Genomic DNA, 14,920 nt, shown 5'->3' with positions numbered 1-14,920 from the left:
TCTCGTGATTCCTTGGGTGTACGTCCTCCTGAGATTTGAGTGGGGGTCTCCCCCAGGGGTCTTTCAGTCTTTCAGTCCAACTCTGATATGTTAAGAGTTTGTTTTATCTTATTATATTTTATCATTATTCCTTAGAAGCCTGTTTGTTTTCTAATGAGACAGAAAGAGTGGATCTAGAGAATGAATATGGCAAAGAACAGGGGGAATGGAAGGAAACTATAGTCAAGATATATCATTGAAGTGGAAACTTAAGGTTCTTTTTTTTGTTTGTTTGTTTTTTCGAGACAGGATTTCTCTGTGTCGCCTTGACTGTCCTGGAACTCACTCTGTAGACCAGGCTGGCCTCGAACTCAGAAATCCGCCTGCCTCTGCCTCCCAAGTGCTGGGATTAAAGGAGTGTGCCACCACCACCCAGCGACTTAAGGTTTTTTGGGAAGTCAGTTGGAAGATGTTTTGCTGGTGCTAACATGTGAAGGAACATTTTGCTGATGGAGACACAGGAGAGAGGATGTTCTGCTAAAGCAAGCATGTGAAAGGACATGTGATGAAAGATTTTTTTGCTAACAACACGCATGTATTGGTTCACTTTACATTGTGTGGTTGAGCTGCATTTGTTAGTACTCCATAGAGAGAAATGCACCAAAAAACCTCCGGTGGTGTGCTGCAGTCTCTTGTTGCTTCTGAGGAATTGGACTGATTGGATGCACATACTGAGGCAAGACGTGTATTGAAACAAGACACATGGAGGACATGTGATGTTTGGAGGGTATAGGTAGGATTCCATGTAGCGATGGAGACAGAGCTTGGCTTGCTGGTATAACTAGTTGTGCAATGATTGTGAATCTCAAGTCTTCACTGATCTTCCCTTCCCTAAGAGACACACAGCCAAGAACTTCTCCTGTTGTCCCTCCCAGTCCCTTCTGCTCACTCAAGCTGAGGTTGAGGCCTGGCTGTCTCTGCTAGGTTTGTGACATTGCTGCTGATTCCTATCTGCTATCCTGACTCTACTGAACTAGACTGCTGGTGTATTTGTTAAGTGTTTGCAAGTGAATTAAGCTGAAGTGGATCAAGCTGTCACTACTAAACTGTGAAATGAACTGCCGATTTCCAGACAACATAGATGGGAATTGCTCCAAAGAACCTTTCTAAACAGGTCCACTCTCCCCTTCGCTCCCTGTATCCTTTCTTTTCCACTACCTCTGGTGGGTATAAGAGAGGTTAAAACATTTAAGAACAGTCATTAAAAATAAGGTTTGAAATAATTAAAGTTACATATTATGTGAAAAAATATTTTCAATAAAAGGAAAAAGAAATGGCTTTATTAAATATTTAGCAGATACATTCTGTGCATTATACATAATATATATGGCAGAAAGAGTACCAATATAACAGAGTAGAACCGAACACCAATTTAAATATGCACCATCACCATCAAATCTTTGTAGCCACAAATATCCCCTCACCTGATCCTGCTCTGACTCCATTTCTAAGTGTTATTGTTCCCCACTTTTTTTCTGGTTCAACTGCATGTTTGCCTCACCAAATGATATATAGCCTTGTTATGCATTGTTCTGAACTGTATAAATGGATTCACACCTATTTCCCTGAAGCTTTCTTTTGCTCAACATTTTGTTTTATTAGTGATGGACCTGCATTGTCGCTTGTGGCTCTTTTTGATGGTGATTTCTGGTTGTCAACTTGACTGTAACTGGAATGAATTACAATCCAGAAATGGAGGGCACACCTATGATCCAGATCTTGAGTCTAGAAGACACAGGCTTTTGATCCAGATCATGAGGCCAGAGGACACACCTTTAATCTGGGCCACACTTTCTCTGGAAGCCTATAGAAAGACAATGAAAGAAGGAAGGTTCTGTTCTTTGTCTGCTTGTCCTCACCTTCCTAACACATCCATTTCTTCACTGGCATTGGAGCCTACTTCTTCAGGATTCCAGCATATACAGAGACCATCTGAGTCACCCAGCCTTGTAGGACTTTCCATTTACATCTTTTACAATTCTCGATGCCCTTCTAATAAAAAGCATAATATATAGTACTTGGTTTACACCTCATCTCACTTGCTTTACCAAAACCCTCTCTTCTTAGGTGATACAACTCTGTCCCTCTAGGTGTTAGGAGTCTCTTGAGCCTTCTTTTTTCTCCCAACCTGTGGTGGTCTGAATGAAAATGACTCTCATAGACTCATAGGAGTGGTCTATTATTGGAGTCTATTAGGTATGGCCTTGTTGGAGAAAGTCTGTCACTAGGGGTCAGGAGTGAGGCTTCAAAGCTCAAGCCAGGCCCAGTGGCCTAGTGTTGCTCTCCCTGTTGCCTGCTGATCAGGATGCAGAACCCTCAGCTACCTCTCTAGCACCATGTCTGCCTGTATGCTGCCATGTTTCACACCATGATAATGGACTAAATCTCTGTAAGCCAGACCTGATTAAATGTTCTTTATAATAGTTGCCGTGGTCATGGTGTTCTCTCACAGAAATAGAACCCTAAGGTGGTAGGGGTTTTTGCTACAGACTCTTAACCCAAATCTAGTCTGCACACCTCTTATCAGGTGGACAGCCTCCACCTGGATCCAATACATAGGCTCTAAATTATTACAGTAAGTCTCATGGCTTCATTCTTACCTGCTGCCCAGTCTCCAAACACAGATCATATGACAATTATAAACAGAGTGCTTGGTGACACTTTCCAGAGAAAATTTCAAAGCTCTATAGTGGCTCAAACAGTCTTACAGAACAACTGTATTAGGAATATTATTTTCCAAGATTTGTTTGTGTGTGTGTGTGTACTCATGTGCTACAAGTTACATGTGACAATTTGTGGGAGTTATTTTTCTCCTCTACTAAATGAGTCCTGGGAATGGAATTCAGACCATCAGGCTTAGCAACAAATACCTTTACCTGTTGAAACATTAGACTGGCCAATTAATTATTTTTTAATTAGTGTATGTTCATTGTATGTCATTATGGATATCATAAAGGCATTTTCTTCAAGTACAGTTTTATCACTTGCATTTCCATGCACTCTTTTCTTCTTTCTCTCTGGATAGTCCTCTTTGTTTCCCCAGCCTTGCTGCTACTTACATATCATATTGAAAGACCCCCAGAACTGGGGAGATCCTTACTCAAGTCTTGGGATGACATGACCACCCAATGACTCACAAGAGACCGAACTTGCTGCAATCATATGAGGTTTATTTGGGATAGGCCGGTACCGGGGTCGATCTCGTGACCATGCTGGCCAGAGTTCGACCCTGAACACAAGAAGTGAGGGGTATTTAAGGAAAGACCACAAGCTGGGGGGGGGGAGAGGGTTACCAAGGAAACAGAAAATTTCAGAGGGACCCAACCCAAGGTATTCAGTTAGGGAGGGAAACATATTCATTTTAAAAATGTAATCTTCATCTACCGGTCGACAGGGTGGAGAGTCTCATAAACCAGTAGACCTTCATTCTTAGTTCCACCCTCATTGTGGGCCATTCTGGAGGGGCAGGTATCAGGAACCAGAGCCCTGAGGCTCTGAGTTAGCCAAGTTCCTGGAACTACCTACTTCTCGATTTTTGGTTTGATACAGAGGTTTTCCATGTCCCCTTTTAGGTAAAGGCTACACATTATACATACATTTCTATTAAATGTCCTCATTTTAAATTCTAAGATTCTCCAGCCTTTCAATATATTGCAGAGTTTGGCATGGACTTGTAAGGGACAGTATGACATGGTTTCCTGCTCCTGGAACAGAACCAGTAGGGTGTGAGTGTTAATTTTGGCGTGGGTGCCCCACTCATGAAGAATCAGGAGGGAGATTGCTGCAAATTGCATGAGGTTTTTATTGAACTAGTCCTGCATTGGGACAAGGATGACCCTGAGGAAACAAAGCTCAGAATTTTACAGCTTATAATGTGGGCTGGTTACACTTTATCTTTCCCATTGTTCTTTCTTTGTGTGTGTGTGTGTGTGTGTGTGTGTGTGTGTGTGTGTGTGTGTGTGGTTTTTCGAGACAGGGTTTCTCTGCATAGCCCTGGCTGTCCTGGAACTCACTCTGTAGACCAGGCTGGCCTCAAACTCAGAAATCCGACTGCCTCTGCCTCCCAAGTGCTGGGATTAAAGGCGTGTGCCACCACTGCCCTGCTGTTCTTCCGTTTTTTATTGACCTTTCTCCTCCAGGTGAGGAGTAGATACCTGTTGTACATGGGGGGTGGAGGGAGATCCACCCTCTTGGGGATGTTTCCTGGAACTGGGCATTTCTTGGGGATGGGTGTTTGCTCTGTAAACCCTTCTGAAGCTCTGTCTTTAGGCTTAATGGACATTCCTAGCTCCTTGGAATTTTTATGTGGTGTCCCTGTTTGCTCAGTTCTTACAGGAGTCTTCATAAGTGTTGATAAGGCTCATTTGTATAATATTGTGCATATTCTCTCGTTCCTCTTTGGAGTAATGTTTTGCCAAGGTTAAAGACTCTATGATAATCAGAGACAGCTTGAGTTCCGGAGGTGAGGGAGTGTCAGAACACTGTGACCTTCAGGATAGTCCTTCAGGCTGTAGGAAAGAATGCTGAAAACATGAGTTTGAAAATATATAATTTCTTAACTATGCAAAATATAAGGATGCAATATGAATTGTATAAGGAGGTTCACAGATCTAAAGGAACGGAGGCAGCTGCCCTATGAACCAGCTTGTCAGAAACATACTAAGGAAGGAAATAGATATTTAGAGAGTGGTGATAGCAAGGCAAGATCCCACACAGCTAAGTTTTTTGCTTATGCTTATGAGTTCAAGGTCAGCCTCAGAAAAAGTTAATTTAGGTCCAAGTATGGTCAAAATGGTAATTTCAGGTGGGGTCCCACCCAGCTATCTTATTGTCTTGCTGTCTCTTTCTAAGATTCAAGCGGCTGGGATCTGGTGGTGCTGATTCAAGATATAATCAAAAGGGAACCTGGGGTAATTACTGAATTGATATGTAAATAAAGAGACTTCGGTATTCAAGGGATGAGCTCTCCAGAGAGTTATTTTTAGAATAGCAAGCGAAAGTTGTCTCTAGCAGAGCAGAACACAGAGAACAATCTGAAAAGCTAAAGCAGAACACACACACACACACAGGGGGAGGGAGGGACTGGAAAGTCAAAGCTGTCTTGAGCAGAGCATAGGCTGTCAGTCTGGACTCATGCTTTGAGTTATTTGTTTCACAGCTCTCAAACACCCCTTCTCTCAGAACCCCTCTCCAAGTTGAGGCTGGTCCTTGGCACTCTTATGTATATGAAATATATAATATTTTAGGTATAAATATAAAACCCATAGTCCGCAAATGAGTACAAAACATGCCACATCTGTCTGTTTCTTACAAGAGGGATGTGGGAAAAAGGTGGTTGGAGTAGCAGAAGTGATGGGATGCCTAACTCCAGCTTGCTTGAGGCTTCTTTTTACTGGGTGCTGGAATCACTAGGGGTCACAGGAAGGGCAAACTCTAAGTCACAGGCCTTTTCCCAACACTGTCATCATTTTGATTTTATCACTGACTGGGAGCAAATTACATAATCAGGGCCAGATTCAAGGGTAACTGATTCTTACTGGAAGAGAAGCAAAGCCAGAGGACAGAGGGGTAAGCCAACGTGCTTGGCAGGGGAGTGGTGTCCATTTTTGAACTTGGCTATCTTGGCTAAGTTTCAAAAGTGCCAAAGAAAATGAAACAAATAAAACTGAATAAAAGCTGGGTAAGCTTCCACGAATAGCTCTGCAACAGAAATGTAAGGGTTTAAATGGTTGCAGTATTCAATTAGAAAGATATGAAATACCGAATGCTTTCAATTTCTGGAATATCTGCCCAAGTGCTACACACCTCAGAAGCTGATGTGTTTATCCTTTGATTTACACAGATTAACCCAGGGATCATCTGGAACAGTTCAGGTGGGTATTTAACCTAGCTCTTAGAATGCGGGTGTACAGAAACAGTCTTTTCCTTCTTCTTTAGAGTTGGGACATTTAAAGACATATCAAAGGGGAACTGGTTTGAATTCATATAGAAGTTGTTGCTGGCTGATCAGTCTGCTGTGGCTGGAACACACGTTGGTACTGCAGGCTCTTGTACCAGATGAACCCAGAATTGAAATTGCAAATACTCCTCTTAAGCCCAGAGGTGGTGGCACAGGCTTTTCATCTTGGCCCTCCGGAGGCAGAGGCAGTCGGATCTCTTGAGTTCCAGGACAACTAGCACTACACAGAGAACCCTGTCTTGAAAAACCAAATCAACCAACCAAATACGCCTATAAATTTCAATTTTAAAAGAAAAATTGCAGAATGGAGGGAAATGGCTGTGTTGGCATATTTAGCCGCGCTCCAAATCAGGGGTGTTGTTTAAGGATCACAGAGGATCATGAACCTGACCCTAGCACCAGAGCCCATCTTCAGGGTTGGGGGCCCTAGGCTATATCTGTCATCCAGGACAGCGGCTCTCTTATCTCCGCAGAGGCAGGAGGACTTCAGAACGCTATGCTGCAACCGCTTTCCCGCGTTGCACTAGCTTAGGAGAGAAATTCGTAGTAGGCCCTAGGTCTTTAGGCTGGTCCAGCACAGTGCTAAACTCTGATCCTGAGAGCAAGGGTGGAGCCCGCGTGTGATCCAAAAGCTTCAGTAAACAAGGGAGGGCTGGGTGCACCTGTGCACCTCGGGTCTCCAAATCCCGTCCACACCAGGGCTTCGGCCTCTAGACCTCACCCCTTGCCTGGAGCCTCGGCCCTTATTCCTAGCCCTGGGCAATGGCTGGACCCCAACACTTCAGGCCCAGCTCCGAGATTTTTGTCCTGCCGCAGCACGCGTCAGAGGTCCATTTCAGTATAGGACCCTAAAAGCCCCGCCCCCACTCGTCCAGCCACTCCCCATGGCGCTTTGCGACGGCTGGCACAGCGCCCCAGGCGCAGAGGCGCCCGTCTCTGACGTACGGCGCTGTCAGAGTGACGCACAAGTCCCGCCCCGACCTCAAGCCCCGCCCAGGCTGTGGCCGTTCCCCACCTCCCGTCTCTGAGCTGAAGCGGCATTTTCCGAGCCTGCTGCGGTCTGGGTGGCGTTCGGCCACGGGAGACTGTGTAGCCCCGCCGCCCGCGGGCAATGGTGCGGCGGAGCGCGCGGACGCGGGAGGTCCTGCGGTGGGCATGAAGGAGGATGGAAGGGCAGGACGAGGTGTCGGCGCGGGAGCAGCACTTCCACAGCCAAGTGCGAGAGTCCACGGTGCGTGGCCGGGCGGTTCCCGGGTGCTGCGCCGCGCTCTGGACCCGGAGCGCAGCGGAGACCAGCACAGTCCCATAGCTTCTTCCCGGACCCCCCTCACGCACGTCGGCCTTCCAGCGCCCCACTGGGTCTGCTGCAGATCGACTCCGACGTCCCGCGTCACTTACGTCCTCTCTCACCTGCGACCCGGTCACCTACTCCCCATCTCCTCACCTCTGTCACCTCCTGGCCTGTCACCTTACTGCTCTCTCCTCTTGTAGGTCTCCCTCGCGCCACCAGCGCTTTCTCCCCTCCTTTCTGTCCTCTTCACCTGTGTTCCCTCCCTTCACCCTCACTTCCTGTCCTTCTCCCGTCGCCTTTATCCCCACCTCCTCCCAATACCTGTGTCCCCCTTCCGCTGAGTCTTTTTGGTCACCTGTGCCCCTACCTTTCTCTGGGCTCCCTTCTATCATCTCTGCTTCCAGTCACCTGTGCCCACCTCGGTCACCTGAGCTCGGCTCTCCTCCCCACACTTGTAGCCCTTCCCATCATTTGACCTCCCCTTCCCGCCCCCTCCCCAATCAACTACACTTAACCCGCATCCTTTTCTCCCATACTCTCCCTACGCGTCCATTCAACTCATCTGCACCTTTATCATCTGCTTCCCCATCTTCACCTGAGTTTATCCCGCATCTCCTGCTGCTAACTGAGGGTGTAGGGTGATGGGTGGCTGCCTCTTTTCTTCTAGCCTGGCATGTTACCTGGGCTGAGCTTGCCGTGGCTCAGGTGTAGGTACAGACAGTGCCTGGTTTCCCAAGCTTTCAGCCTTGCAGTGGCTCTGGCCTCCCACCCACATCCCCCCCATACCCACACCCTCTCCCTCTATCCAGGACAGAGTTAAAAACTTTCAGAGGAGTAAAGACAACAAGTCTTCCTAGGAAGTGTGAGAGCAGAAGCCTACAGTGCTCTGGAGAGGGTAGATCTGCTTCATCCTACTGTTTCTCGCAGGACAGGAAGCCAGCCTGGCTCCCTAAGGTCTCCTTTGATGAACGCCTTTCAGGGTACCTTACATTATTGTAAATGGATTAGTTTGTGTCCCCTAACTCTGCAAAGTATGTCCAAGTTACATATTTGCGTTCACCTTTCTTCTAGCTCACTTTCACACCCTTGGTTTGAGGTAAACACACTCTGGATCATAGTAGTTCATTTTGTGCAGTTACTGATTTTGAAAATTGAGAACTGGCTTGCCGAGTCATCTTGGAGTAAGAGGAGATGCATAAATCTGAGTTGATAGAGTTTAGTACAGTGCAGTTGTTAATTTTTATTTTTTATTACTTGGTTATTTCATGCAATGTATTTTGAGCACATTCATCCCCCTCCAGCTCCTCCCAGACCTCTCCCCACATACTCAACTTCATGACATTTAAAAAAAAACATGAGTCAAATTTGTGCTGCATTTCTACTCTTGGGTGTGGGTATTCATTGGAGATTATGGTTGACCTATCAGTAGCACACTCTTAAAGAAAACTGACTCTCTTTTAGCAGCTATCAGTTGTCACTAACTCCTCTGATGGGGTGAACTTCATTTTTACTTCCTCTCTCCATACTGAGATTTTTGTCTGGGTTGAACTTGCCCAGGTTTTGTGTGCATTGTTACAACCATTCTCAGTTCATTTGTATAACTACCTTGTCATAGTTGGAAAACACTGATTCTTTATGGACATCCACTGCTTCTGGTTCTTACAATCTTTTTGCCCCCTCTTTCACAATTATTTTAAGTCTTAGGTAGAGGGAAATGATACAGAGTTCCTATTTAGGGCTGAGAATTCATTCTGTAGCCTCATATTCTTTGCACCTTGGCCATTTTGGGTCTCTGTTAACAGTCATCTACACGGAAAGCATCTCTGATGAAGGTTAAGAGATGTACTAAAACAGTAAGTCATTAGGAATAAGTTAATCTGGTTTCCAGTTAGCAGTATAGTAATAGTAGGTTCTGTCCTAGGGTCTATGATCTCTTTACCCACAGATTCTTGTCTCCAATAACAGTGCCAGATATGAGGTTCATTTTGTGTGGACCTTAAAGCCAATCAGAAGGTAGTTGGTTTCTCCCACATATGAAGCTACTAGGAAGGAATCTATAATTTTAAGTATGCTCTAGCTACATTTCCTACAAAACATACTTGACTAATCGTGGTTTCAGATGCAGAAGTAGAATTTTGCTACCTTGCCAGAGACCCACATTTCCTCAACAGTTGTAACTTTTGCCAGGCCGGTGGTGGCACATGCCTTTAATCCCAGCACTTGGGAAGCAGAGGCAGGCGGATTTCTGAGTTCAAGGCCAGCCTGGTCTACAGAGTGAGCTCCAGGACAGCCAGGGCTATACAGAGAAACCTTGTCTCGAGAAACCAAAATAAATAAAATAAATAAATAAATAAATAAAATAAAAACAAAACAAACAAACAGAAAAACAGTTATAACTTTTATCTTCTTCAAGAGTAACTGCTGCCCTGGCATCTAAGGTTAAATTTTATTTTATTTTAAACATTCTTTTATATGCATGAATGTTTGTCTGTACTTATATTTGTATATCATGTTTGTGCATGATGCCTATGGAGTCCAGAAGAGGGCATCAGATCTTTGGAACTGGTGTTAACAAGTAGTTGTGAATTGTCATGTGGCTACTGGGAGCTGAATCTGGGTCCTCTACCATGGAACTACAGTGTCAGCCCAGAGAAGTGGCAGGTTTACACATTCCTCTGTGTCTGGTGCACCTGGTGGTAGACATCTGTTAGTTTCTGAAAGTTCTCTCAGGGTGGATGTGCTCTGATATACTCAGGAATCTGAAACATGACTGCTTCAGCAGTACAAGTGTACCCTTTACGTTCTGAGAGCTGTTTTTGGGAACAAATACTTATCACACAATTCCTGGTAATGGGTTGGAATTCCTGTATTACTCCTTGTTTTTAGCATATTTAGGGTGGATGTCTAGTTGTTTCAACAACATACATTATTTTCCTCATTGTATTGTCCTTGTGCTTTGTGAAAGCTCAGCTGTATTATATGGTTATATTTCTAGCATTCTTATTCTGTTCCATTGGTCAGTACTTTGATTATTTAAGCTTTATTTTTACTTTACAAAAGTCTTTTGATTATATTCTTTCTCTTCAGATTGTGCTGATTGTTTTGGGTTTTGATTCTCTGCATAAACTTTAGAATCAGTTTGTTTATATCTACAAAGTACCTTGCTTGGGTTTTGATTGGGATTGCATTCAGTTTGTAGATCAAATAGGAAGAATTTACATTTTCCTGTTCATGAACATGGGCTATTTTCCATTTATTAAAGTTATTTTTAGATGTTTTCATCAGAGTTTTATGGTTTTCTTATGCATGTTTTAAATATATTTTGTTAGATTTCTACATATTGTGTTAACATTAATTTTTTTGGCATGCTAGTGTAAATGATGTATGTTTTATATTCAAATTTCACTTGTTCCTGGGCTAGTATAGGCACATGCTTTTTATTAATTAATTTGCTTTACATCTTGATCAATTGAAGCTTCCCCTCCCTCTCCTCCCATACCCTCCCTCCCTCTCACTGCCTACAACACCCTCCCCCTGTCCCCCCCATCTCCTCAGAGAAAGGGAGGCCTCCCATTGATATTAACTTGCCTTGTCAAATCAAGTAGCAGTAGGACTAGGAACATCTTCTATTGAGCCTAGACAAGGCATTCCAGTTAGAGGAAAGGAATCCAAAGGCAGGCAGTGTAGTCAAAGAGAGCCTCTGCTCCAGTTTTTAGGGGTACCGCATGAAGACCAAGCTTCATATCTTGTTGCATATGTGTAGGAGGCATAGGAATGTCCCTTGCATCCTCTTTGGTTGGTGGTTCAGTCTCTGTGAGCCCCTATGGGCCCAGGTTAGTTGATTCTGTAGGTTTTCTTATATTGTCCTTGACTCCTCTGGCTCCCTCAATCCTATCCCCTACTCTTCCACAAGATGCCCTGAGCTCTGCCTAATGTTTTGCTGTGGGTCTCTGCATGTTTGCATCAGCTTCTGGATGAAGCCTTTCAGAGGATGACAGTTACACTAGGTTCCTGTTTGCACTTATCATTAATGGTGGGGTCTCAAGTTGGGCCAGTCATAGGTTGGCCATTTCCACAATGTCTGCTCCATCTTTATCCCTGAACATCTTGTAGGTAGGACAGATTGTGAGTCAAAGGTTTTGTGGCTGAATTGGTGTTTCCATTCCTCCATTGGAAGTCTTGTCTGGTTACAGCAGGTGTTTGGTTCAGATTGGTGGCAGATCTGTGTCATTTTAGGGCTACTCTGGTCTATATGATGAGCTTCAGGACAGTCAGGGCTATATAGTGATACCCTGTCTCAAAACAAGAAGCATGCAAATGACGAAACCCTGACATAAAAACTGAGACCAAGCCAAAACAAAAATTTCAGTTGTCCTTTGCTGGCATATAGGAAAGGCGATTGACTTCAGAATATTAACCTTGTGACCTTCACTCTTGATATAATTATGTATTAAGTTCTAGGTCTTTCTGTGTATTCATTCAGATGTTTTTCAATTAGATAATACAGCCATCTGTATATAAAGGCAGTTTTACATATTAATTTAAATCCCTTGTTTTCTTGCACTAAGTAGGATTCTTAGCACTGCCTTGAAGAATGAGAAAGGATGCCCTGTCCTTGTTGTAGGTCTTAGAGAAGCTTTGCCTTTCTCGTTAGTAAGTATGCTAGTTTTTGATACTTTGTAGATAGGTATTCTTTAGCAGTTGAGGAAGGCCTCTAATCTTAGGTTGTTTTAAGATTCATATTTTCTCTTATGTATTTGGCTTAGGTTTACTTTTTCATTCATGATGAATTAATGTCACCTAGCTAAAGTAGTGTTTTCTTTATCTTTTTAAATAAAGTTGATATGTTTAGAATTTATTTATTTATTTATATATTTATTTTATGTACATGAGTGTTTTGGCTATATGTTCTTTTTAGTACATGATGATATATCACACTTATTTTTTCCTTTTGGGTTACATCATTTAAAGTAAAGTACTCTAGTGGCTCTTTTTCTTTGTGAGAGACAGGGTCTCACATAGGCTAGGTCAGCCTTGACCTCTCATCGTATTACTGAAGACGAACTTGAACTCTTGGTCCTCCTACTTCCATTTCTCAAGTGCTGAGAATATAGGCGAATGCCATCATTTATGGGTTAAAATATGCACATTTATTATACCAATGATTGGACTTTACTGTGACATTTCTATGTATTCATATATCCTCATTTAATTCCTTTTCCCTTTTGCTCTCCTCTTCTCTTGTATACCTCATGGTCCTTTTGCCCTTCCTTTTGTATTCCCCCTTCTACTTTCAGGTCTTTAATCAAATCAGTTTCCACCTAGGAAAGAAAACATGTGAAGCTTCTCTTGTCTATCTTCACTTAACCTGAGTTCTTTCCTTTTCTATCCATCTCCATGCAAAACAGCTTCATCTTCCTTGATAGCTGAATAATTCTCCACTGTGTATATGTACCATATCTTTCAGTCATTTGTCAATAGACTATTGTGTAGCAGTAATTTTAGTTAACTCCGCTTTGACTTCCAGTCAGAGCTACCACTCAGGAGCTCTTTGGATCTGCAAATGAAACACACACACACACACACACACACACACAAACACACACACACACACTAGCTTATTTTTGAAATGCTTTGGCTACTCTCTCAGCTACCATACTTTTCCCTCCAGTACTCCTGACTCAACCTTCTAAATCTACCATTAACTTTGCTGCCCTGTTACTTTCTGTGGGGCCCATTGGTTTATGCTGCCTAAGATGTTTCTGGGCTGTCCTTCTGGGGCCCACTTTCCCTTCCCAACTACATTTTGGATGATCTTCCCCCTGTGACTCTAAATCTGATCTGTCTCTCGATTCTCCATCTCCTCCTTCCTCCTGACTCCTAGCCCACAGGAACCTAGAAGTCCCGACTCTCTCTCTTTGCCCAACCATTGACTGTTGGTGTTATTGATCCATCAAAACCCAACTGGGGACAAGAATCTTTAGTGTTTGGACACACATATTTCCAATTAAATCAAAGCATTAGACCCAGTCCCCAACACTATTGTGTCAGTAGACCATTGTGAATGGTGCTATGATAAACACAGAAATGCAAATCCTGCGAAGGAGTGGTATAACTGAGCTATGTATAGGTCTGTTTGTAGTTTTTTTTTGTTTTTTGTTTTTAAGTTTTATTGCATTATGATGAGAAAAGATACATTATTTCAATTTATCTGAATTTGTTAACATTTAAAAACATATTTTAAGTAAATAGAATTAAGTCACATTATTGTTTTCCTTTTGTACCCCAACTCCTCCCAGAGACCTCCCCTTCAATACCTACAATATCTTTTTTGTCATATTCTCTAAAATTTATAAAATATTATAACAATAAAAATGAGTATAATAAAAGTTGTTTGATATAAAACAACAGTCAATTTAACAGTCTTATGTAGATGCTTGTCTACAGCAATAATGAAAATACATACGCTTTTCTCAATATAAATTTTAAATAACTCCAAACATATTAACTGTATATTTCAAAATAATACATCACTACTAATATTTTCTTAAATAAACATAAATATATAAAGTGTTTTTGTTTGTTTGTTTTGTATTTAGTAGAGCTTAAAATCTTGGCTCTTACTGTGGTAACTTGATACAAGAGTTACAAATGTCAAGCAAAGCATCAGTCTCACTCTTTGTTGTTCTCTTACAAGTCCCCTCCCAATTTAATTGTCTACATTTCTTTTGGGTATATAAATACTTTAAAAATATGTAAGCTGTTCTGAAAACCATAGTATAATGTAAAAACATGAAATAAACAATGCTACTAATAGAGAGGCTGAGATAGGAGAAGCAAGATCTCAAGACCCTTCTGTTGTACACAGCCAGACACTGTCACAAACAAGCTGAAAGTGTATATGGATTGTATAATATTGGACCTATTTCTCCAATTACCAAATTAGAGAGACCATTGGATGACAGTCAACAAATCTCTCTCTCTTTTTTTTTTTTGGTTTTTCAAGACAGGGTTTCTCTGTGTAGTCCTGGCTGTCCTGGAACTCACGCTGTAGACCAGGCTGGCTTTCAGAAATCCGCCTGCCTCTGCCTCCCAAGTGCTGGGATTAAAGGCATGCGAAAGGCATGCGCCACCACCGCCCGGTGTCAACAAATTTCTAATTCCTTATATTTTTGGATTTCAATTGATTAGGATATGTTGGTAATATTAATTTTCATATTAAGATATTAACAAAAAGTAATCGTCACTTCCTGTTGTTTTTGTTGTAAGAGGTGTAATTAGGTTTTTGTGGATTTGTTGAAAGATTACCTTCTTGCTTCTTCTAGGGTGTAGTTTTGCTCCTTATGTTGGTGTTTGCCATCTATTATCCTTTGTAGGGCTGGGCTTGTGGAAAGATATTGTGTAAATTTTGTTTTGTCATGGAATATCTTGTTTTCTCCATCTATGGTAATTGAGAGTTTTGCTGGGTATAGTAGCCTCGGCTGGCATTTGTGTTCTTGTAGGGTCTGTATGACATCTGCCAAGGATCTTCTAGCTTTCATAGTCTCTGGTGGGAAGTCTGGTGTAATTCTGATAGGCCTGACTTTATATGTTACTTGACCTTTTCCCTTACTGCTTTTAAAATTCTTTCT

At 42.6% G+C, this 14,920-nt stretch overlaps 1 protein-coding gene across 6 annotated transcripts in view; it reads left to right on the top strand.

The window, feature by feature from the left end:
- Positions 1-6,969: 6,969 nt before the first annotated feature.
- Lmbr1 (limb development membrane protein 1) overlaps positions 6,970-14,920 on the top strand; it is a 155,032-nt gene continuing 147,081 nt past the window's right edge. For 4 of the 6 annotated variants that reach the window (XR_004121481.1, XM_031380269.1, XM_031380266.1 and 1 more), the window contains exon 1: positions 6,970-7,229. Coding sequence is in view for 5 of the 6 variants with exons in the window: in XM_031380269.1 (XP_031236129.1) it covers positions 7,164-7,229 (66 nt within the window). In the remaining variant the exon portion in view is untranslated. The remainder of the gene's footprint in view (positions 7,230-14,920) is intronic. The other 2 variants (XM_031380265.1, XM_031380268.1) reach the window with 2 other exon arrangements.

This window comes from Mastomys coucha, unplaced genomic scaffold (assembly GCF_008632895.1).
Source record: "Mastomys coucha isolate ucsf_1 unplaced genomic scaffold, UCSF_Mcou_1 pScaffold19, whole genome shotgun sequence".
In the NCBI taxonomy this organism is placed as follows: domain Eukaryota; kingdom Metazoa; phylum Chordata; class Mammalia; order Rodentia; family Muridae; genus Mastomys; species Mastomys coucha.
Note: the sequence above shows the minus strand (reverse complement) of the source record. Positions and strands in the feature narration are given on the sequence as shown.